Here is a 24,320-nt window from a genome sequence, read left to right as displayed (position 1 = left end):
AGCTTCGTTGTCCTTCTCTGGACACGCTCCAGCACCTCAACGTCCTTCTTGTAGTGAGGGGCCCAAAACTGAACACAGTATTCAAGGTGCGGCCTCACCAGTGCCGAGTACAGGGGCACGATCACTTCCCTACTCCTGCTGGCCACACTGTTTCTGATACAGGCCAGGATGCCATTGGCCTTCTTGGCCGCCTGGGCACACTGCCGGCTCATGTTCAGCCGGCTGTCGACCAGCACCCCCAGGTCCTTTTCCGACAGGCAGCTTTCCAGCCACTCTTCCCCAAGCCTGTAGCGCTGCATGGGGTTGTTGTGGCCGAAGTGCAGGACCTGGCACTTGGCCTTGTTGAATCTCATACAATTGGCCTCGGCCCATCAATCCAGCCTGTCCAGGTCCCTCTGCAGAGCCTTCCTACCCTCGAGCAGATCAACAATCCCGCCCAACTTGGTGTCGTCTGCAAACTTACTGAGGGTGCACTCGATCCCCTCATCCAGATCATTGATAAAGATATTAAACAGAACCGGCGCCAGTACTGAGCCCTGGGGAACACCGGTCATGACCGGCCGCCAACTGGATGTAACTCCATTCACCACAACTCTCTGGGCCCAGCCGTCCAGCCAGTTTTTGACCCAGCGCAGAGTACACCTGTCTAAGCCATGAGCCGCCAGCTTCTCGAGGAGAATGCTGCGGGAGACGGTGTCAAAGGCCTTACTGAAGTCCAGGTAGACCACATCCACAGCCTTTCCCTCATCCACTAGGCAGGTCACCTGGTCATAGAAGGAGATCAGGTTGGTCAAGCAGGACCTGCCTCTCATGAATCCATGCTGGCTAGGCCTGATCCCCTGGTTGTCCTGCTCATGCCTTGTGAGCGCCCTCAAGATGAACCGCTCCATAATCTTCCCCGGCACCGAGGTCAGGCTGACAGGCCTGTAGTTCCCCAGATCCTCCTTCCGGCCCTTCTTGTAGATGGGTGTCACATTGGCAAGCCTCCAGTCGTCCGGGACCTCCCCGGTTAACCAGGACTGCTGATAGATGATGGAGAGCGGCTTGGCAAGCTCCTCCACCAGCTCCCTCAGCGCTCTCGGGTGGATCCCATCCGGCCCCATAGACTTGTGAGCATCCAGGTGGCATAGCAGGTCATTGACTGCTTCCTCTTGGATTATGGGGGGTTCATCCTGCTCGCCGTCCCTGTCCTCCAGCTCAGGGGGCCGAGTACCCTGAGGATAACTGGTCTGCCTGTTAAAGACTGAGGCAAAGAAGGCATTGAGTACCTCAGCCTTTTCCTCATCCTCGGTGACAGTGTTCCACCCCGCATCCAATAAAGGATGGAGATTCTCCCTGGCTCTCTTTTTGTCATTAATATATTTGTAAAAACTTTTTTTGTTGTCTTTAACGACAGCGGCCAGATTGCGTTCTAGTTGGGCTTTTGCCTCTCTCATTTCCTCTCTGCATGACCTAACGAGATCCCTGTACTCTTCTTGAGTCGCCTGCCCCTTCTTCCACAAGCGGTAAACTCTCCTTTTTTTCCTCAGTCCCAGCAAGAGCTCCCCGCTCAGCCAGGCCGGTCGTCTTCCCCGCCCGTTCTTCTTACGGCACATGGGGACAGCCTGCTCCTGCGCCTTTAAGACTTCCTTCTTGAAGATCGTCCAGCCTTCCTGGACCCCTTTGCCCTTCAGGACTGTCTCCCAAGGGACTCTCTCAACCAGCGTCCTGAACAGGCCAAAGTCCGCCCTCCGGAAGTCCATGGTTGCGGTTTTGCTGGCCCCCCTCCTTACTTCACCAAGAATCGAGAATTCTATCATTTCATGGTCGCTAAGCCCAAGACGGCCTCCAACACCACATCTCCCACCAGTCCTTCTCTTTTAGTAAACAGCAGGTCGAGCGAGGCACCTCCCCTGGTAGGCTCACTTACCAGCTGTGTCAGGAAGTTGTCTTCCGCACACTCCAGGAACCTCCTAGACTGCTTCCTCTCTGCCGTGTTGTATTTCCAGCAGATGTCCGGGAAGTTGAAGTCCTCCATGAGAACAAGGGCTAGCGATTGAGAGACTTTTGCCAGCCGCTTGTAGAACGCTTCATCCGCCCCTTCATCCTGGTTGGGTGGTCTATAACAGACTCCCAGCAGGGTATCTGCCTCGTTGGCCTTCCCCTTCATCCTTACCCATAAACACCCGACCGTATCATCATCACAATCGTTGAGCTCTAGACAATTGAAACACTCCCTAACATACAGGGCCACCCCACTGCCTCTCCTTCCTTGCCTGTCCCTTCTGAAGAGTCTATAGCCATCCATTGCAGCACTCCAATCATGAGAGTCACCCCACCATGTTTCTGTGATGGCGACTAAGTCATAGCTATCCCGCTGCACAATGGCTTCCAGCTCCTCCTGTTTGCCGCCCATGCTGCATGCATTGGTGTAGATGCACTTGAGCTGGGCTATCGATTTCACCCCCAGCATCGGCATGCCACCCCTAGGCTCATCTCTAGTGAGCCTGGTTTTATCCCCTTCCCCCTTCAAACCTAGTTTAAAGCCCTCTCAATGAGCCCCGCCAATTCATGAGCAATGATCCTTTTCCCCCTGTGAGATAGCTGGACTCCATCTGCCACCAGCAGGCCCGGTGCCGTGTAAACCTCCCCATGATCAAAAAAACCAAAATTCCTCCGATGGCACCAGCCCCTGAGCCACGTGTTGGTCAGGTGTGTTTTCCTGTTCCTTTCAGTATCCTTCCCTGCCACTGTAGGGATTGAGGAAAACACTACCTGTGCTCCCGATCCTTCAACCAGTCTCCCCAGTGCCCTGAAGTCCCTTTTGATCACTGCAGGACTTCTCCCTGGAACCTCATCGCTGCCAGCCTGTATAACCAGCAGCGGGTAGTAATCGGAAGACCGTACCAGACCAGGGAGCTTCCTCGTAATGTCTCTGACCCGGGCCCCAGGGAGGCAGCAGACTTCCCTGTGGGACAGGTCCGGTCGGCAAATCTTCTAGTATGAGCTCTGCGATGGAGTCCCAAAGCCAAATGCCTAAATACGATGCAGATACAGCCCCAAGGGAAGAGGGTATGAAAGCGTCGTATTCCTTTTATGTAGTGTCAGCATTCCACTGTGCTCTGATAAACTGAACTGGAAGAGGAGACTCCTTCTATCCCTCAGTGGCATGGCCCAGCTCATGATTACATTCCTCTAGGGTACATGGACTCTCTTTATATCCTAGTACCAAATCAGTTGAAATCCATGGAAAAAAACCAATAGATATCCCAAAATATTCTCATGCCACCTCACATGGAAAGCCAGGTAAGCAAAGTGATAGCACACATCACCTTTAGGTACACTGGAGCTGTCACTAACCCACCCCAGGCAGCAGTTTTTCTTACGATTCCCATTAGCAAATCGTTCTCCCAGTAAAGGCATGCTTGGGGCAGCAGCAAACCTGTGCTGTCCTATTCCACCACAGACACCGTTCCGCAGTAGTAAGTTTTCACCTGCCAGAATGCAGCAAAGACATTTCAGATGAGCCAAACGCCACGTGTCTATCTGTAGACTGAATGTGGTGGCTGACATGAACTCTCAGGGACATATAGAATGTTTGAGGGAAGGGGGCAGGAATCACTTTAGACACACAAGTTCATGCTTTGGTGATGATTTTGGTGTGCGTGCGCTATAATTAAGTATTAAATTTGTAAAATTTTACAGTGAAGGCTCTGATGGCAAAAGGGATTGTACTGCTAAGTTCATTTAAGTTCCGTTTTGTCTTCCCTCCTTCCTGTTCCCACTTCCATCCCTGTGTTCTTTATTTTCTTCCAATCTTCTTTTTTCCTGCCCTCTCCTACCATTCTTCTCCCCCCGCCCCTTCTCTAATGTCTTTCAGTTCCTCCTTCAGCGTCTTCTCCCGTATCTGAAAAAGCAGTGTTGCTATCACTGGCCACACAGGTTTGCTACCTGACAACAGCTAGCACAGGAAAACCATGAAGCAGGAAGAGCTGCTATTTCAAGTCTCTCTATCAGCAGATGCTTTAGCCAGAAGATGCAGCAAAAAATAGGATTGCCTTAGGAAGGTGAGCAAGTACCATCTGGGAGGAAAGGAAGGAAAGCTGAGAAGATTTAAAGCAATTCTGTAAGATCACACTACCTGCAGTTCAAAGACCACAGTGCATTTATTTCCCATACGTTTTAAATAGCAAGTGGCAGATTTGCAGCATTTTATCATTCATACTTATGTTTTAATATGATTAGATGTGGCACATGAATCTGGTTGAGGCACGTATTAAGACATGTATGACAGGCATTTCTTCATAGGTTACTGTACTGAGCTGTAATTTTTATTTCAGACATATACATGCATACAATTACTATTAAGAAACACTCTATATACGTGAAACAGATTGAGTATATAGGTAAACAAAAACCTCTAAAGCACAGTTTTGCACTGAAAGCCAGATACATAAAAACGGCACCTTCTGAAGTATCCTTGAAAACTCTAACTTAGCAGTATTATCATAATATATTAGCCCTGAAAAGTTAAACTTCAACAGGAAATGGAGCTGGATTTCCCTACATCTTGTGCATCAGAACTGCTCCTTTAGTGAATATATGTAGATAGAAATTAAGTCAAAAGTTGCACAAATTTTGTGATAGCTTGAGGACACTCAGACAAAAGGCAGCTGCGGTTAGAATCTGGCCTACCGAATTATCATAGACATCCTCCTCCTTTATTTGTCTGGAGAACAACGCAGCAGAAGGTCCTACCCATCACCAGATCCTATCAGCCGCTATGCAGCACACCCATTCTCACCTAAATAGCTTACCAGCTAGCAATTGACCATTCCGATGCATAAAGTGGAAAGAATCCAGCTTAACTGTCAAATCCCATATATTTAGTGTTCAGGAGAAATATAAGAAGCACTTCTGAATTGGCACACATGATCAGGAAATTACGGAGTAACAAGTACAGAATACCAATGTGTTGTTTCTAATAGCAATAGAATAGACCTGCACTTTGGGTGTTGCACATTCACGTGCCACTCACAAGCCACTGTCGCAGTCTGTAGTGGACAAGCTCTTTGTGAGCTCCACAGCCAAGGAGAAAGTTCATTCCAAACCAGGCCCATCTAATTTGTTCTACAACAAGGGCTGAAATCAAAGAGTACGCATCTATGCATCTTCTATGCAGAGTAAAACTTCCATCTCTTTCACCAACAAATCAGCTTTGTGTTGTAACTAACCTAGAAATAATTAACATTCAAATTTACAATGCTGCTCGTTCTGTTTTCTCTTCTTTTACCCCTATTTCCCTATCGGAGTTTGTCTTTTTCATCCTTTCTTCTGAATATCACATCCCAATTCCTAGCTCTCAAATAACAATGCTTCTGTCACACCCCTCTCCCTCATTTCAACCAGTAAAAACAACTTTCTCAGCCTTCTGGGTTGCCTCAGAAAGGTTTGAGTTTCATTTCCTTTTATGCCTGTGTATGGTCACACTACATATAGAAAAATAGTAAAATAATAATACTTAACATATAGCAGTCTAAGCACTCACCTGTTGCCTAAGCAACAAATAAATTAGCCTGCAAAAAAACCCAACTTCATCTTCTTCATGCTGAGACATAGGGAACATACATTTCAAATTACCTAATGAAACACACTATGAAGAAAAGGACACAGCAGGTACTAAATGAAGGTACAGAATGGGAAAAAGACAAGGCAATACCGCATTTTCTGTACGAAACGAGAGCCTTACCATCCTGCTGGCCCTGGAGGTTCTGAGGACTTTGCATTCTCTCTTCCAGATTTGAGCTGAGGTCAGAGTTCACAGCTGACATCCTAGTTGAGTCACTCATATCAAACTCATCACTTTCTATAGAGCTTTCATCCTGCAAATGGAAAATTTCAGAGACGTGTCAGAAAACTTCGTACACTGTTCACATTATATGTGCAGTTCACTCATTCCTGTTTGTCTCACTCACACCTGGTGTGGAGTGTAATCATGCTAAATCTTTGTGTATATAAGCAAACAAGCAGAGCACATAGAGAAGAGCAAGGAAAACACAGCGTTTATGTGATATGATAATCTGATGAATGCAATTTGTTCAGCTATGAGGATACTCCATTACGGCACTCTTATGTTTCCAGTTATGGAAACTAACTGTTTCCATAGTATTTTGCAAAAGAGGGCTGGTAACCAGAGACCCCATACCAAGTCCTTGTTATTCAAATTTGGTTGAGGAGAGCTCTCCACATTCCCTGCCTGAATCCTCTACCTTTCCCAAGCGAGGTCGGTAACCCCGTGATGACCACTCACAGTAAGGTATTTCCGAATGGCAACTTGACCTAATAAGAATGCATGACCAAATTCCCTTGCCATGATGTCACCCTTACACTGCTACTGTGTTTAAAGAAGCATCTATGAAAATTATAAAGCTTATAAAAGTTCTGAGCATGTTCAAATGACAGTCAATGGCAAACCAAAGTAAATAATCACGAGAATCACTTCAAATTTATTCTACCTCACACATCTTTAATATGATTTATCCATCAAGTCTAATTACGGAGCATCTACTAGGGATGATAGCAGAGGGCAAAAAGTAAAAGTCCCGATCAAATATTCTGTCCCCATTTATAAAAGCAAAACAGTTTTGGACCTAGTCCAGCAAATGTCCACATACATGTTTAACATCACTTGTCTCAGTCCCACTGAAGTTCATGTGCTCACTCATGGATTAAAAATTAAGCATCCACAAGCCTTGCTCTGTAAACTCCTGAGCCAACGTACAAACCTAAGGTGATATATTTTCAGTAACAACTTTTCTGAGATAATTACTCCTGTTATGAAGAAAAGCATTTTAAAGAACATAGAGAAAAATATGGCAGATAATTTTGTATCCCCTAAAGGTCAGTTTAAAGTACTTTTCCAATTAATATAATTTTTTTTTTAAAACAAAAACAGAACTGACAGGATTCTGACTATTTTTCTGGGTTGCTCACCAGAATTGACCTAGAAAAATAGCAATCTTCAGAATACGATTTACTGTGTACTTGTTGTGAACTGGTTTCTACAGATACTAATATAGCTGCTTTCTTCTTTCTGAGTGGCCCTTAAATCAACTCCTCTCCTGGGTCTCAGTGATGTTTCCAGCTTGCATGGACATTTCTCTCATTTTCGGAGGGCAAGTTCCCTGCAGTCACGACTCTTGTTAAACTGGGATGAAGTACTGCCAAATGCCATTCAGGAGTGAGAGTGGGACAACACGCAAGGCGATGCTGTTCTGCACCGTCACACCAGGACAATGACAAATAACAAAACAAACATACCTTGTTCTCAAAGTTTTGTAAAAAACTAAATGGAAGAGTGAGGGCTTCTCTAGCGGGCACCTGTCTGCCTTGCCCAGGTAAGGCAGGAGCACCCCAGTTACAGCAGCAGCAAACACCCAAACACTGCTCTCACACAAGAACTGTGGTGCCCACTAGCCTCCTGCCCCAGACAGATGGGGCCAAGGCACACACTGAGCTGGTTCTGAAGTTTAGGGAAAATGCACACTGCTTGTTCAAAGAGCAAGATCAGAACACAAACTCCCCCAGACCTTCTGGAGTGCTGTGCCTCTGTTAAGACACAGTGGTATTTCTCATTGAATCCTGCAGGAACCAGCAAGCAGCAGCTTACATTTTCCAATTCTGAGGTTAGGCAATCTGTATGGGCTCCCAGAAAGGGAGCTCTGGCTATCCAGCGCTTGCATAGGTATAAAACAACACACATGAGCAGCCTGTGTTTGCCTACAGTACTCTGCGGAATATCTCCACCTCACTCTCCAAACTGTGTAAACTTTTATCTGAATCTGCGTGGATACATAGGCATGGGGAGAGATGCTGGGAGCCACTGGCATCTTTGTACCGCTTGCACCACAGCTGTAAATTCCCACACAGCGATGAGTGTGGGAATGTTAGATGAAGCCTGTTTCCCTTTCATCGATGGCCTCAGCTTAAAAATGATGAATTGACGATGAGAGAATTAGGAGGCTTTCAGTCACTGTGCTAGCTAGTTGTGGGATCCAAGTTTACTCGTGTCTCAATTCCACACCCTCCACAAGAATACAGACATGCTTGATGAAACCTTGCAAATAGAGCCTTCTTACAAACCCAAGCATGTTTTTTAAGTGCATTAAATAGTTTGCATGTATGCACCAAAAATCTTCCTGCTTTGTGCTACACCATTTTCATTGCCATTTTGTTCTCAGTGCAACAAATGTACAGCCTGAAGGAAAAAGAAATTCTTAGCAAAACTCTGCCTTGAGAAAAGACGTAAAGATTATCTTGAGAACTTTCCTTGTTCCCACTCTGCCCTGGCAAAGACATTATTACTAAAACATATCAAAAATTACTTTTATCTTCATAAATCCAGTGCTACAAACATTTCATACACAGTAACATTAGAGCTGCAAAATCAAGCTGGGCAGGGAGACACCAGGCAATGCTGCTTCCTGCTGCCACCATATCATCTCCACTGGTTCATCTAGATGAAAAACCTGTTTAACGCAAATTTCAGTCCTCAGACCAGAAAGACTACACCGAAACATTTGGGCTGTAGAGGCACTGTGGCAGGTGGCCCTGATCCAGCATGAGCCCTTGACCCTGTTGTGGGAGGAGTAATTCTCAAAGGGAGGAAGTGGAAAAAACAGAGTCCTTTAACTCCTAAGGCTACTGCAGGGATAAAGCCTCTTCTCTCCTGCTGCTTGAAACCCCGCTGCCAGATTCCTGAAAAGGGGCAGCACGCAGAGGGGAGACTCAATAGGAGGGAAAGACGACCAGGCTGTATTTGTGCATGAAGAACTCAAAGACTAGGGGATCTCTCCCCACACCCTCCACAATTTAAAAAAGGGCAAAAGCGAAACAAGGATCCTGATATTTCTAGAAGAGTGATGAAATCCCCGTTCTATGGGGTGTTGAATAATTCATAAATCTCCACCGATAGCCCATATCTACTTATTATGAAACCAAATCTGGCTGATTCCACGGAAGTCAGGAGTCAGTCAGGGTCTTTGACATAATCCAGCTGCTAAGGTTGTTTTTGAAGGTTTTCTTTATTAAAAAAAACTCTTGTAGTCAGGCAGAAGGACACAGCATGCAGGACTGCTTTTTGGCTGGCACATAGCCGGGCTTCTAACTATTTGGCAGCTCAAATGGTAAATGAACACATTTCTAGCAAAATCAGTTTATTAAAAATAATTTGGTAGGTGCCATCCAACTGATGAAGCACTTCTTAAGATCTGGTAAAACGTTGAATAAATCACAGAAAGAAAATAATTTTTGAGAAGAAATAAATGCAATTCAACTCCAATTCTCTCTGAAGAAGCTTGATTCTCAGCCTACTTCTCTTCCTTTTTGATTGTCTTTTTGTTCAAAGTTTCAAAAGCAACCCCTACTCTTATTTATCAAGCTTTTTGCCTTAAAGATTTCAACTAATGTTGCCAGGGCTTCTATCTATCTCACTATAATGTGTTGCATCCTGGCTGCTAACCTTGAGAACACCACGCCATTCATTTCAGCTGTTGATGGTATTGCTTTCTAGAAGTAGACAATGAAAGTCACTGCTGAGCACAGCACTAAGTCTCGGGTGCACATGCCACCCCCCTTAACCTTTCTACTGGTCCAGACAGTAAAAGGGCACCTTCAGGTAATTTGAAGCAGTACAGCATATTACCCCCAACCATGGAAGGGTGGCAAGTCATGACATTTTCTCTCAACCTGATTACTTGCAAACAGCCTTGGTTTGGTTTCAGACTCACTATTTTAGCAACAAAATTATAAAGATGGGATCAACAATCACCTTCAGTTCAGTTTCCTGGCTACCGCAAAGACAAGCACCAAAGAACACAGAAGAAAAGAAAAACAATCTTAAAAGATTTCAGGTTTTACCTCATCTTGCTGTGAATTTAGTAGCTGCAGCTTCATGTGTTTCATATAAGCCATAGTAATTGGCATGTTGTAATCAATCATACTGGTCACCAAAGTTGGAGGTTTTCCATTATCTGCAATAAAAATATTTATTATGCATTATATGTTAATTGTGGAGGCTACTTGAGCTTACTCTGCAGTCAAAGTCAGACAGTTATGTCATTTAGTTCTCTCTGGCATTTTCAATTGCTTGTAGGCTGTACAGATGGAAGTCTCCCGTAGAAAAATGAAAATCAAGTTCAAACCCTGAAAAGTGATGAGTTCTTCTACCCTAAATGACTACAGCACGTGCACCGTACCTATTCCTTATGTTTAAGCCCTCATATAAACATTTCCATAGCAAAATAAATTATTTCCTCCAGATAAAATCATCTTTCTATTGAGGATGCATACGGTATTACACTCCATCCTTAAGTGAAAGCAGAAGATTCACTATCTTCCAGCTTAAGTAAATAAGATGATCTGACTTATTGAACTGTTCCAGTCTACCAAATTTTTATGAACCCTCACTTCAGCTAGGAAAATATAAATGGGTATTAGGAATAAAATGACTTTACATCCCAGTATTTGACACTAAAACTACCTTTATGATCTGCTCCATCTGGGTTTAAATGCATTCTTTTCTGGCACTCTGAGCAGCTCATTAGAAATCGTGTCACCGCTTCTCTCGGTAGGAAGGCATAGGTCTCTGAAATCTGAAATGAATAACAAAATATAGGTGTTATTATATAAGCTGATTGAACATGATTTAACAGAACTGATCATTATATTTCCAAATAAGGCATATTACCTTATAATGCCAGGAAGCACAATGAAAGCATGTCCTGCATACTAGAGGATTTCAAGAAACATCTATCCAATCTGCCTACTTATCATCTAACAGCTAATAATAGTTGATACTGAACAAAATTTCACTTATATCAAAAGGGGTTTCGTTTTCTGTTTAGTTTTTTTCAGTTTCCTTTCAGCAAAAAGATCCATACATAACAGGCATCCCACTGAGGGATGTTTTTAGAAAAAGTTGAAAAGCGAGCTTTTTCTTATAGCCAATACCGAAAAAAGAAAATGAGCTTATGTGCTCTATTTATTTTTATTGTAACAATACGTAGACAGATACAGGACTCAATGCATTAGCAGCGATGACAGTCTCCTTGCTATTTTAACTTCATATTTGAATGTTTTGCAAAAATATTCTTGGAAAGCTTGTGATTTAATACTGTAGGGTAAGTAAGTTATTTTTACTAACAGAATTTAGGAGTCGCTTGATTTTAGAGACTTTGGTTTACCTGGAGATACCTTGAAACAACAGATTTTGGTTGTTTCCTCCTTTCAACATTATCATCCTTCCAACATTATCATTCTTCCCAACTACATACTCGCAAGGAAGTGTCAGAGATTTTTTTTTTCTTTTTTGAAAGGGGAGAGGACGAAGCAGTTATTGCTGGTTTTAAAGATTGCATTCCCCCTCCCCAAGGATGCATCTATCTTTAGAGACATTTTTGCCTTGCTGAAAAGGACCTGGAGGTGACCATTGGTGCCAAGCTGAAAATGAGCCAACGGCATACTCTCTGATCACAGATAAAGCAAATCTCATACTGGCCACTTTCAGCATACAGCCAGCAGATCAAGAAAAGTCTCTGCTCAGTGCTGGTAAGACAGCACCTGAAATAATGTATCTGGCTTTCCCCTCCACAGTTCAAGAAGGCTGCTGAGAAGCAGGAGAGGGGTCTGTGGCAGACCACCATGGCAGCTGAAGCCTAAAGCAGGTGACTTGACAGAGTGGTTAAGGGAGCTGGATTTGTTTTGTGTGACAAAGAGTAGGTTACGAGGCAGGGAGAGATCTAATTGCAGCCCAGCACTGCCTGAAGGGGAGTTACAGAAACTGTGGAGACAATCTATGATTCTGTGAAACTCTTCAGAGGGTATAACCAGGGACAACAGCCACCAACTGCGGGTTGGGACATTCAAACTGGACGTCAGGAAAAACTTCTGTAGGAGGCCAACGTACTGGAGCAGGTTTACCAGATGGGTGGAAGAATCTCCAAACCTGGATGTTGTCACGACATTACCAGGCAAAGCCATGGCTTTTCTGTGATTCATTATGTAAGGTTATGTATATACACTGAACAGTGCAAGTGTTGTAAGGAATCTCTAGCCCAACAAAGGTGGTTGTCTTGCAATGGAGATAATCCCCAAAGACAAAGTTCCAGCAAGAGAGACTAAAAGAAGAGTCAACTGCTATCTGCTTGTATTCCCTTCTTGTAAAACCTACAGCAGGATTTGATTTCCTATCAAGCGTTGATGCAAGTCTCTGTAGGAAGTGCAGAAAGATGGAGGTGGGGTGTATGAAAGTGTGGATACAGAAAGGACAAGATACCTTTATTTAACTGGATGTAAATGGGACTAAATACTGTGCAAATCACTCGTGCTCCTCACAAGGATGCTAAAAGGAGGAGGAATGGCCTGTTATAACTCTCTTACACTCTTCTCCTTGGCATGCCACCTATCTACCCTGTGTTGAAACTTACATTTCCTAAAACTCCATGGACCAAATTTATCAGTGACATTTTTTTAGAAAATAGGTGGAGTTTAAGTTAGTGTTTGTTGATGTGACATGAGTCATGGAAATACACAGGAAATGATGCATTGTAAAATACCAACGCAAATTATATCATCCTGTTTACGGTATTGTTGTTTAGGCCGTTTATTGTTGTTGTTTTCTTATATAACAGAAATCTTATTTTGGGGGGGGAGAAGGGGATGAGTATAAAAGCAAAATTTGTTCTGTGATGAAAATTGGCAAAGATTTTCTCTGGGCCTGAAACAATTTATCTGAAAATGAAGGCACTAAATGAAGCCACTTTTGAATGGGAGATCCTACCAAAAAATATTTTCAGATTATTTTTCCTGTTTTTTACACCACAGAACAGATGCTTATTTACCTTTCTAAATATGAAAACACTGGTTATACTCATGCTTTATGGAATTTTAAAAAAGAACTTAAAATCAGCTAGAATTTAGCATTAAGAAAATTGGTAAGTGCACATACACAGCAACCTCGCTCTCATAACATTTAACACATTTAGCACTGTATTGAAATTAATGGAGCTTACTCATGGATTCATTAGTTGCCTGCATTTGGTAGGAATGCTCCATTTATTCTAATCAAGCATCTCTGTCAAAATTACAGTTCTGCTCAAACAAGATGAAAATCCTCCATGGAAAGCAAGTGAGCTAGGCCCCAGATTTGATAGGTATGCTCCACTGACTATAAGGGAACCGCGTTTTATAACTAAATTTGTCCACATAACAGATGCTTGTGTCTCCAACCTCCCACTGCAACACAGTTTTAAGGATGCCCTTCCTTAAATAACACCAGTTTCCACCAACTTCCTCCCGTTTACTTTGTAATTTGAATCAATCACTTACAGTCCAAGACTTCAGCCTGGCATAACACAATAGGTATCATGTTAAAAGATATATGTAGAGGACATAACCCACAGCTTTCCTTATTCTTGCTCCTTGAATATACACAAAAAGCTCTTTCCAATTTTCAGTGCCAGAAAGCTAACAAAAAAACCCCAAACCTCACGCCCCCAACAGTGCAGACTCCTGTTTGCCTTTCTCATTAAAGAGGGGCACATCTACTTTATAAGATGCAGATAGCTGCTTGCTCACTTTGGCCATGCTCCGAACCCACTGGCTTATCACCAGCTGTAGCTGGGAAGCTCTCTAACCAAATTAGCACAAAGCTGAACACAATATCCTATATTTCACCCCTCAGCAGAGCTTACCAGCCTGTGTGCAAGGTTGGGCTGATGTAGTACACGGGGCTGGCTTGCATGCGAGTATTTCAGAGCACAACCTGGAGGCCTATGACACTTTCTAAGTAACTGTACAGAAATACCTTAGACAGCGGTCTGACTTCATCAGGAAAATTTGTTTCTGTCCTCTATTCTATCTGAAAGAAAGCAATAATGACTCAGTCCTCACTGATGCTGTATATTCTCACTGCCTTCAGCAGCCCTGCTCCTAGCTCTCTTCTCAAGGCCGTGAGCTAACAAAAAATATAGTCAGACCATCTCATTCAGTGATGTGCTGCAATAAAAGAATATTGTTTTATTACAATTCCACACAAAAAAACCCAAACCCACACACTTCTACATCTTAAGAAAAAATAAAGCCAGAAAAGTAAATTGAAGTGGGGGATTTTGCATTATTTACATCCACACACTGACAATGCAGACCGGCATATTTTTGGCATGACTTACTTAGAAGAAACTGCTCATGCACGTGCCTATACCAATCAAAGAACAATCACTGCTGATTTACCACATTGATAAAATTACTTGGATTGCTTTAAAAAAATTATAAGTATACTTTTTCAAATATGATGCTTTAGAAGTATCCTTATGTGATTCCTTATTCTTACTAGTGGTTTTATTGCACATTAGTATATCTTCTGTTGCTTGTAGAAATGTGTTATCTTGTATCTGGATGTATTCTGTATCATGGACAAATCACAAAATAACCAGATTCTAGCAGATTGGTGTTTAGGTATTGTGTACTAGGTATAGCTCTTACAGCTGAATGCTTTTTACATGGTAAAGGGAAAAAAATCATATGAAGAAGAAACTAGACATCTGGAGCATTAAGCAAAGAGTGCCAAAATCATACAGGGTTTGTTTTAGTCCCAGAAGTCATAGGATAAGAAGCAGAACATTTCCTAAGAATAGAGTCCACGTGCACCTACACATATTTTGTTTAAACTCTGAACTCAGAGGAAAATAAAAACAGCTGACTTCAGCAGTTTCAGAGTCAAAACTTTTATGATCTTATTTCACCATTCACAAAAAGTCTACAATATAATAGAATTTGACATATATCAACCCATCCAAAATATCACCCAACAACGAAGGCCTTCTAGATCTATAATTAACCCATATGCTGTTTCCTGTATCCCATGAAGAGCACAACTACTACAAGGTAAGTAATCCAGTACCTGAGCATGTAATCTGATTTACATTGGAGCTAAAAGTGATGCGTGCCCTAATTGTCCATGAGAAGCGTATTGCATTCCTATTGCATCACTGCAGGCAGAGAAAACAGGCAAAGTCTCCTTTATGCTCTCCAATATTCAGATTATTTAAGTGCAGGATGTTGTGATGATGTAGCTTTCAGAGGTACATTTTTATTTGGAAAATTAACAAGCTCTAAACTGAAAGGCAGATTTTAGGACACATATGGCAGAGCAGGAAAGACAAGTGTGAGGAGAGGGAATGAAATTTTGCAAGTAAACCTATTAACCCCTAAAGCATTAACATGGAGGATGTATGTGTAGTCTGGAAGATACGATGTGTCAGAATAGAGATATTTTTTTGTTGTATGTGTGTATTTTTTTAATTAAGGAGGGTAAGGGGGGGAAGATGATCCAAGGAAGACTTCTAAGAGAATAGAGAGAGACAGGGAGAGAGAGTGAAGATGGTAATCTGTCCTGGGCCCACAGCCATCAAACCAGGTGGCAGAAATTGGTTTCTTGATGACAGGAGGGCAAACCAGCCAAGGAAAGTCCTCTCCTTTCCTCAGCAAGAGGTCAGAATAGAAAGCTGACATAGGAAAGCAGATATATTACTGCTGGGAGTTTTATCAAGAGCTCGCTACCCTGCTATACTGGGGAAAATGCTGTTGCCTCTTGTGCTAAACTTGCGCTTCACAGCTCCCTTTCCTTCCCTTCCCTCCCGCGTAGCAGAAGCCACTTTCTGTGAGGGAAGTGATGGGGAGCACCTGCTAGTGGGACCGCTGCCAGGACACTCGACACTTGCCCTTTGCAAAGAAGCAAGAACAAGCCCGGAGACTAGAAGTGCACGGGACTTGGCTGTTTTGCCGTGCACGCAGGAACAGCGTGGATGCAAGGATTTAAGCGTGTTAAGGCCCTGCACAAACCTCGTATTCTTCTGCTTCCCCAAGGACAAGGTCTGCCCTGGACAGAAACCAGCCAGGCCCCAAACCTGCTTTAACCCTGTTTGATCAGGGAAGTTGTACTGGAAGGAGATGATGTTACTGCACAGTGCAACCCGTCAAAAAATTCTTCCCCGAGGAAAACACGTTCACTGTGATGCTCAGAAGGGACTCACAAGCACATTCTTGTTTTGGGAGGGGAAAAATGTCACACCATGTTCCACAATCTGAGGAAGGTTTCTCTAAGGGTGACGGGAAAGAGGGAGGCAATTCTACAGCCTGATCCCAAACCAAGATACATTTATTACTGCAACACCTGGATGAAGCACAGGATCCCAGACATTGCCCCACACCTAACAGATTCCTGTTACGCCTCAGATGTTATGTATCTATGTACTACCTATCTGATCAGAGCCTTGCCTCAAGCTACTTTCCCTTGACAGATCAGTATCTCCCCCATGTTTTACAAGCCTGCTTCTCTTCCAGCTCATCAGCCCAGTGCTCTTTTTTCATTCATGGGTTGGGAATTTTATTAACTGACCCATTTCTTCTGCTCAGACATTGCAACCCTCACTCACAACTCAAGTTCACTGCTGTAACGTTTCAAGGCTTTGCACGGCAGCTACACAGGCTCAACAGGCAGACATTAGATCATCCTTCACAGGTAAAAATATTCAAGTAGAATATGCATATAGAATTTAAGGTGTTTAAGGTGGCTACATGACTTACGCAAACAGTTCTCAGATAGATGATTCACTTAGTTACAGGCAACTTTGTCCAGATATAACATACAAAGGTGAGGCACTTACTCTTCATAGTCTATTGTTTAAATGAATGAAAATCTAACATCTTTTTAAAGAATATTAAAGGAAGATAAAATCTACTCTGAAATATAGGGCTTGATCACTAAATCTGGCCTACTTGTACCCATAGCTGGGCCTGAGAGGAGGCCATCTGAGTTTCTTGAAAAATGTAATAAGGCTATTTTTTTCCTCGTTTACACTGAATCACAAAGAGTTGTCCTAACAGCTTGAGCCTGTTGCATTATGCTGCTGCTGTAGCCACAACTTTCCCCAGTTACTCCCACTTCTGATATACCCCTCAGCACTTGAATTTAAATTTTAGACACAGCTGAATAGTTTAAATCAAGAAATGCAGCTCTGAAAAGGCACAGAAAGCCAGCTATGCACTTGTTGAATGCCTTTCCCAATACACCAGACGGGTTCTTCTCCTGAACGCTTCTCTCCTGTGCGTCCCCGTCTCCACTTTGACACCGCAGTTCTCCTTTCAGGGTGGGATGCCTATACAGAAATAAGTCCTTTAGGACAGAGAGTGAAAAGTACTGTCCCAAAGCAACGCAGTTCCTCTAGGACACTGAGCTGTAGCAGCGAGTGCTAGCAGAGTCACCCCTACAAGGATCCTTGGTACCTCCTCCTGACCGCTTAACCAATTCCTTGCATCAGCACATTTCACCCCACCTCCTGTGGAGCTTGGCAGAGGACCCGGGGGGAATGCAGGACAAGCAGGGATCTGTTTGGGCACCGCTGCTTTCCTTGGCACCAAGGAATATGCTCTTTTCACCTTCCGCATCTTCCTAGTCACCTGTGCCCCTGCTGAGCAACAGACTCGGCTGGGCCTTGTGTCACATATCCTGCCTTTGTGAGGGAATTATCTCCCAGATCAAGGCCCTTGACGTCTTCCCTGTTTGTAAACTTCCCTGGGAACCAGGGAACTAGCTGAGATTATAAACATCGTATTAAGTATTCCTTCAGTCTGGCGTACTCCAGATATGATTTAAAGTTCTTGGTTTCATTTTATATATATAGAACTACAGAACTATATAAGCCAGGTCTTTTTTTTGCTGGTGTAGATCTACCTACAGTTATGCTGGCAAGGAACACAGCCCATCAATCTTATATTGTATACTAGTCGGGCACTTGAAATGAGCACAAAACCTGCCAGTTAAATGGGAAGCTCACTCTTTTTTGCATATTTTCAAGGTTACTCTCCCCCATCATGTACATAGACTTTGTACAAATCCCTTCTCATTTGTTAGTGTGCAGAGAAGAGGAAAATGGGACCTTATTCTAAACTTAAATATTGAAGCACAGATGCTTTCCTAATTAATCTATAGGGTTTGTGCCAAGAAATCATAAAGTTCGAGTTTGGTACATTGCTGCCCCAATTAAAATATAAAGGGTCCCTTCCAATATGCTGCTCTTTTAGAGGTACCAAGCACCACATCCTATTTATCTTCCTGTGCAGCACCACTGTAGGAAGTCCCACAGAAATCCGTTGTAAAAATGCCATTCGTTTCCACACAGTTAACATAAACAAGTCAGTGCAGATCACAGATTCACTAATTGAGTTTGTAAGCTGTTCTGAACACACTTTCAGGGAGACATGCTGATGTATTTTAGCATTCCAGCATCTGGGGTGACTCTATCAAAAATTAAAAAGACCCTACCTATTCCAAGTTTGCTACTCCACATAAATGCAAACGGCAGTTAATTAAGTCACCTTTGACAATTTCATTACCCTTCTAATCATGCTTGAGTGCTATTCAAAATTTTGAGTGGAGCAAGTTCACTATTGAAAATAGAGGCTTACACATATTAAGCAAATTAATTACTTGAAATCAGTATGTCGCAATTCTTAGGGCTGTGCCATTCATTTTCTAGAAATACTCAGGTACCAAATACCCATGCCAATATTTATGAACTTCAGAAGTTTAGTAATTTTGTACCAAAAAATGTGGTGGGTTTCTCCCCATCATTTTTCTGTTAAAATGTTTCAGTTTTCCAGTCAGAGAGCAGAAGCAATGTGATCATCCCATGCCAGGAATTATTAATAACAAATAGCAGTTGTAGCATGCAGTTTGTGAACCATCCTTCCTGTAAAAATTGTTCAAACTATTTGGTGAATACTTATGCATGATAAATACATTCACAGATCTCAAGGATGATTCACTTCTGACATGTGAATAAAGAAACAAGACTAAATTAATCTTGTTCCCAATTCACTTAATAAAATTAAACCCCGCCAAAGTACTTCAGTTTGATTTATAAAGCCCTTAGGGTGTAATGTTTTGTGAGACTGTTACCTAAGGCACTACCACTTTCCTCCTGCAGCGCCACAGGAGGAGATACCGCGTGGCTTGCTGGAACAGACCGACACTACAGCTTATCATTTTTAGTGACAGCACTTTCATGGACAGGTCCAGTAAAGGAGCATGCATTTCCCCAGTTAGTCTGCTAGAGTTTGAGGCCTGTTTATTTAACCTAATTCTCATGTTGGGATAGAGAGCGGGAGTTGATATTAGCCTGTTCTGATATTAGTTTGTTTCCTTTTTTTAATTTATGGAAAACTTTAAAAATTATATATGTGAATCCTGTCCTTGGCAAATATGACTCAATGCCTTTAATAAATGAAATGAATGCACAAATAATGTGGACTCTTGTTATGACACAAACTTACATTTGGGCATCTTTATCCTCTGCTCATAACAACGTAATAAGCTCAGGTCTCAATTACAATAAAAGTTAACATCAAACGACACTACTGTGTAGGCTATTGAGTCTGCACAAATAGTTCTCACAGAAGAGACACTAGTTGTCTTTCATGCTGTTCACAATAAACAAATTTCTTATCTGACCTGGAATCACGAGATTTTTACGGTAGTAAATATTATACTTGGCATGTATTTGTAGGATGATGACTTGAAGTATTGTATTTATAGTTGGCAGCATTCTTGTATATTATTCTACAAAGTTTGTGACCTATACCTTTGAACAGCTTACTGAAGCAAAACAAAATAGAAAGAGAAAGGTCAATGAAAATATTACTTTTCTAATGCTTTGTAAAAGAGAAGACCAAGTATCAAAATGGCTGAGGCGACAGATTAAGATTAATTTAGACAGTTTGTGTTTGTTCACCCTGAAGTATCACTCCAAGCCTTACAAAGCACACCCAGATGACTGGTGTCTTCCTTCATATATCTATCTTAAGGTCAACACCGCCAGGAACAAATTATAAGAAATCTTGCCAAGAGCTTATCCCACAACAAACCGTCTGAAATGGCCTATAAATAAAATATCTGTGAAGGGATTCATAGATACAAAGTAAAGATTGTATATACCTGAAAAAAACAGTAATGGAAAAATAGCTATTTCTTACAGCTAAAATTGAAGATGTGGGTATCAGAAACATGGAGTTCCCACACATTTTGAGACCTCTGATGAAAAATGGCTGACACGACTGCAGGTTGTTTAAAGGCGAAGAACACTGTGTTCAGGGTGACAGGTCACCTCAGGGCCCTGTGTGCAGTCCCCCGCCGGCCCCGTCCCGCTGGGGCCATGGGGAGAGGTGCCCCGGCTGCTCTGCGCCCTGGCCAGGGTGGTGGGACAGGCCCTGGCTGGGATGCCCTGCCCTGCCCTCCCTGGGGGAGCCCCCAGTGCTTCAGCAGCTGGAAACAGCTGGGCAATGTGGATCAGGATCAACCGCTGAGCATGCCTGGCACTGTAACAGCCCTGCGCATGGAAGTTTGGCCATCCAAATCCAGGCAAGCACATACATTTTAAGCACCTTGGGAAAGTGCAGTAAATATTTCATTAGTTCTCCGTAAGAAAATAAAGTGTTATATTTGTGCCACTAACCACAAAAGCTATTTATAGCTATTTTAAGGCAGTGGCTGAACTGGTTAGGTCAAGCAACAACGTGCAATTAAAAATCTTAGAAATAATCATTTCTCTCTACTCAGCTGGTTTATGCAGGTGTGAGAGCTGCCCTCTCAATACTTCTCTCATTGTACCTTGCCATGTATTTGTAGGATGGCTTTCTGGCCTTTTGAATTTAGGATATTTACAAGTTTTCATACCATTAAACCGTTAAGTATAATTAGTCTGCAGCGATAAACTGTAAGCAAGTTCATTCATATGCTGAAGTACAGCACCTCATTTAGCAAAGTTGTGGCAATACCTTCGAAACCTTCTTTAAGACTTCATCCATTTAATAATTAATTAATACAGTTATTAGAGAAATTGTCAAACCATTATAGAAAGAATAAATTATCTGCTTGTACCAATGAGAAAATCTCTATTGAAGTCAATGGATCTGGTCCTTATCACACAGAAACTGTGATTTCTAAACTCTATGTTTTCATGCATTATTGAAAGATCTCTGAAATAAATTTGAGGGTGAGGGTTGCAGTACTAACCCAGCTGGAAAAAAAACAAATCGCATGCCATGTGACTAAGCCCAAATAATTCACACTTTTCACTGCGTTTTTTTACTTACTGCTTTATACGTTCTCTTTTGTCCAGCATGTTTTCTGATTTGTTCTCCATTAGGCCCAGTTTCAACATGCATGGAATAGATAATGTCAAAGAAATCTTCTACCACGGCTACCCGCCGTAAAGACAGCTTCTCATCTACACCTACTCCATCCTGAAAAGAAAAAAAGAGACAAGAAAAAGTAAGGAGGACAGGATGAATAGATAAATGATGATAATCATGGGACGCATTCTCCTTTTTTAGCAGGGAGTTAAAGACCCTTCCACTGAGATCTGAAGGTCACCCACCCTGTGAATGACAGAAACAGTATTGTAAGAAAGCTGTATGATCAGACGGATCATATGGACCCTTGCAAGCAGTCCATTTTGCCAAGCCAGGGCATTTGGTTTCTTGATAGAAAGTGATCTTTCACTCCAGTATTTAAAAAATGAAACAAAAAGTGTCTGTGCTTCTTTCTCCAAACGCACAAACAAGATTCAAAGGCAGAGGCAGTCCCAAACACGTGGCACAGAAATGCATCATGCGGCTGTTAATAAGAACGCAACAGCTCTTTTATCCTCTCATTCCCCTCCCAGTAAATCTGTACCTAGCATTTCATAAAGGTATTTAATAAAAGGTTTTAATTCACAGGTGACAGAGCTGACTGTAATTATGAATACAATGGAAGTTGTTACAAACAATCTACCCCTGCAAAACCTGCTTGAAAATATACTACATGAAGACATATCACAATATGAGGAAAAGAAAGGGATATTTTTAAAATTTGTGATTTTTGTACACAGATGCCCGACTGGAACAAGTGACGGAAAAGTGCGGACACCTACCATCTGATTTTCAAAAGCGATAGTGCCACGGTAGCTAAAGACTTCTAAAAGAAACAGTCTCCAATGTCTGTGAAATTAATCAGTGCAGTTCTATTCCCGCCTTTTAAATAGGACCATCCATGAGAGGTCTTTTTTGTTTTACAGCTGTCTATGGATTCAGTTCTAATAAAGGGGCAGGAACTAGGACTCCTGTTTTTCCAGAGCAGGCATCTATCAAGCAGGCTGTGTTTTGTAATACCACATAAGTGTATGAAGAATAAAATGAGAATGGCCAATTCACTTTTACTCCAACACAGCATTTGAATTTAGACCTCTGGAGGCAACAGTGTCACCTAACCTTCAATGAGTATTTTAAGCAATAAATGCATTCAAAACTTAACATGTTTGATAATGCCATTACTGCTGCTGAAATTCATGCCGCAACAAAACTGATTTACACCGACCCTTTAGTGACAAACCACGTGCAATTATTGCTGCGGTGACCAAATAAAGACCAAAGATGAGGAATGAAAAGGCAATAGTTACATATGACTCCCAGTTGCCGCCCCCCTGCTAATAACTTCTTGCTAACCCATTCCAGTAAGTTTGCTGGATGTGGACAAACATGATTTATTTTTCTCACTGCCCCTATTTTAATTCCAGCCCACCTACTTTTATTTTTCATAGAGTTCATGGCAAGAGCTCAAATAATCCCAGTGGCTCCAAAGAAGGCCCCAGGGTGACACAGACGAGCTCTGAAACATTCCCAGTAGTGACGGGGAAAATGTCAGTGCCTCTATAGGATAAATTCCTAAATGTGCATGACTCCAAATGTTATCGGGTTAGGAGGTGTTGATACGCTACCAGCCATACAAGTTTTGTCCTGTCCCGCGCCACTATGCTCCTGTCTCTCCCCAACCTTCAGCAAAGAGGTCCCTGCCCAAAGCTACATTGTCCTTTCCATCTGTACAGCAGGTTGTGCTCTTTATCCCCAGGAGACAGCTGGACCAGAGCAGAACTCCTTCCCGTGCGTGATGAGAGGATTGCCATAGTCCTGATGGAAGTGACTGGATCCATCCCTTTGAACAGTCCCTAAAATTTCACTAACCACCAGCTCAAAAATTTTGTGGCATCCTGACAGGTTCTGGTATCAGCATCATTAAGGATTTGCTTGGTACTGCCCATCACTCTTGCCCACTATTTAAAAAAAAATGCTTTAGAGATGGGGCCAACATAAAATCCAGATCTTTGCAGATTTAATCTTTAGGGGAATTCACACGTGAGCTCTGTAGGGGGGCCCATCTTCAATCATTATTTTCTCACCACCCAAACGGCACGATGGCATCCCTAATGATTTCAAACACTCTTATTATGACGACAGTGTTATCTCACGCCGCTCTTTGAACACTCAGAAGTTTATAGTGTTGATTAACTGATAAAGATTTAATCTGTTTATTAATAATGAGTTTTGTTTTAGGAAATTTCCTACGGCGGAGCTCTCTTTTTTAATTAAAGAGAAATGCATTACAACAACATTAATTTAAAACCTGAGATGCCACCTCAGCAGAGCTGACACATGCAAACATTAGGAATACATTCAAAGAAGAAACTCAAAAACAAAACTCATTTGCTGCTTTTGGTGGCCATAGTGTGCAGTGCTCTTTTTTGATGGTCCTCCTACCTCTGTCCCCGGACATTGATACCCAAAGGTAGGTAGGCATGATGCGGGCCCACTCTTGAAGCTGCATTTCTCCATCCAGCTGAATAAAACAGTAAGCATTGCTACTACTTCTAAAAATACAAGGAAGTAAAATCTGCACAAACTCTCTGTCATGCCTCCTAACTGAAGTGCCAGAAAATGAATTCAAACTTTCCAAACCTTGTCAGTCAAAAAGGGTAGGAAAAAAATGGTTTACACCAAGTGGAAACTGCTTCAGGGGAAGACAGTATTATTCCTTAACATCTATACTCGTAACTTCATCCTAACTTTGTCTGTGGGCCTGGACATGACTAGGTCAGGCTTCATTCTGCTTCGTGTTGTGTAAGGCAACAAGGTAGACCTTGTTTCAGAAGGCCTGCAGTGCTGCAGAAATTGCTGAGTTGCTGTGAGTAAGCTGTTCAGTCCATCTGGCAACACGCAATGCTGTGCAGAGATGCAAGCCCTAGCTGCAGAAGCAATACACCAGAAGAGTAACTTGAATGAGAATAAGGTAGCTACTTACTGAGACTTTTGATATCCCAATATTGACATCCCAGCAATTAAAAAGCTGGGCGAATGATACAACCCCAAATCTCCATTTAAACCATAAAGTCTCTGAAGTGGATGCAGCT

General features: G+C 42.5%; 1 protein-coding gene across 2 annotated transcripts in view; it reads right to left on the bottom strand.

The window, feature by feature from the left end:
• Positions 1–24,320, bottom strand: part of NOL4 (nucleolar protein 4) — a 206,792-nt gene that overhangs the window by 147,116 nt on the left and 35,356 nt on the right. For both annotated transcript variants that reach the window (XM_076329767.1, XM_076329768.1), the window contains exons 2-5: positions 21,190–21,339; positions 10,520–10,631; positions 9,898–10,010; positions 5,729–5,861 (exon numbers count right to left, since the gene is read on the bottom strand). In XM_076329767.1, coding sequence (XP_076185882.1) covers positions 5,729–5,861; positions 9,898–10,010; positions 10,520–10,631; positions 21,190–21,339 — 508 coding nt within the window. The remainder of the gene's footprint in view (positions 1–5,728; positions 5,862–9,897; positions 10,011–10,519; positions 10,632–21,189; positions 21,340–24,320) is intronic.

Source organism: Aptenodytes patagonicus, chromosome 2 (assembly GCF_965638725.1).
Source record: "Aptenodytes patagonicus chromosome 2, bAptPat1.pri.cur, whole genome shotgun sequence".
Classification (NCBI taxonomy): Eukaryota; Metazoa; Chordata; class Aves; order Sphenisciformes; family Spheniscidae; genus Aptenodytes; species Aptenodytes patagonicus.
The sequence above is the reverse complement of the archived record's forward strand: the minus strand, read 5'-3'. Positions and strand labels throughout refer to the sequence as shown.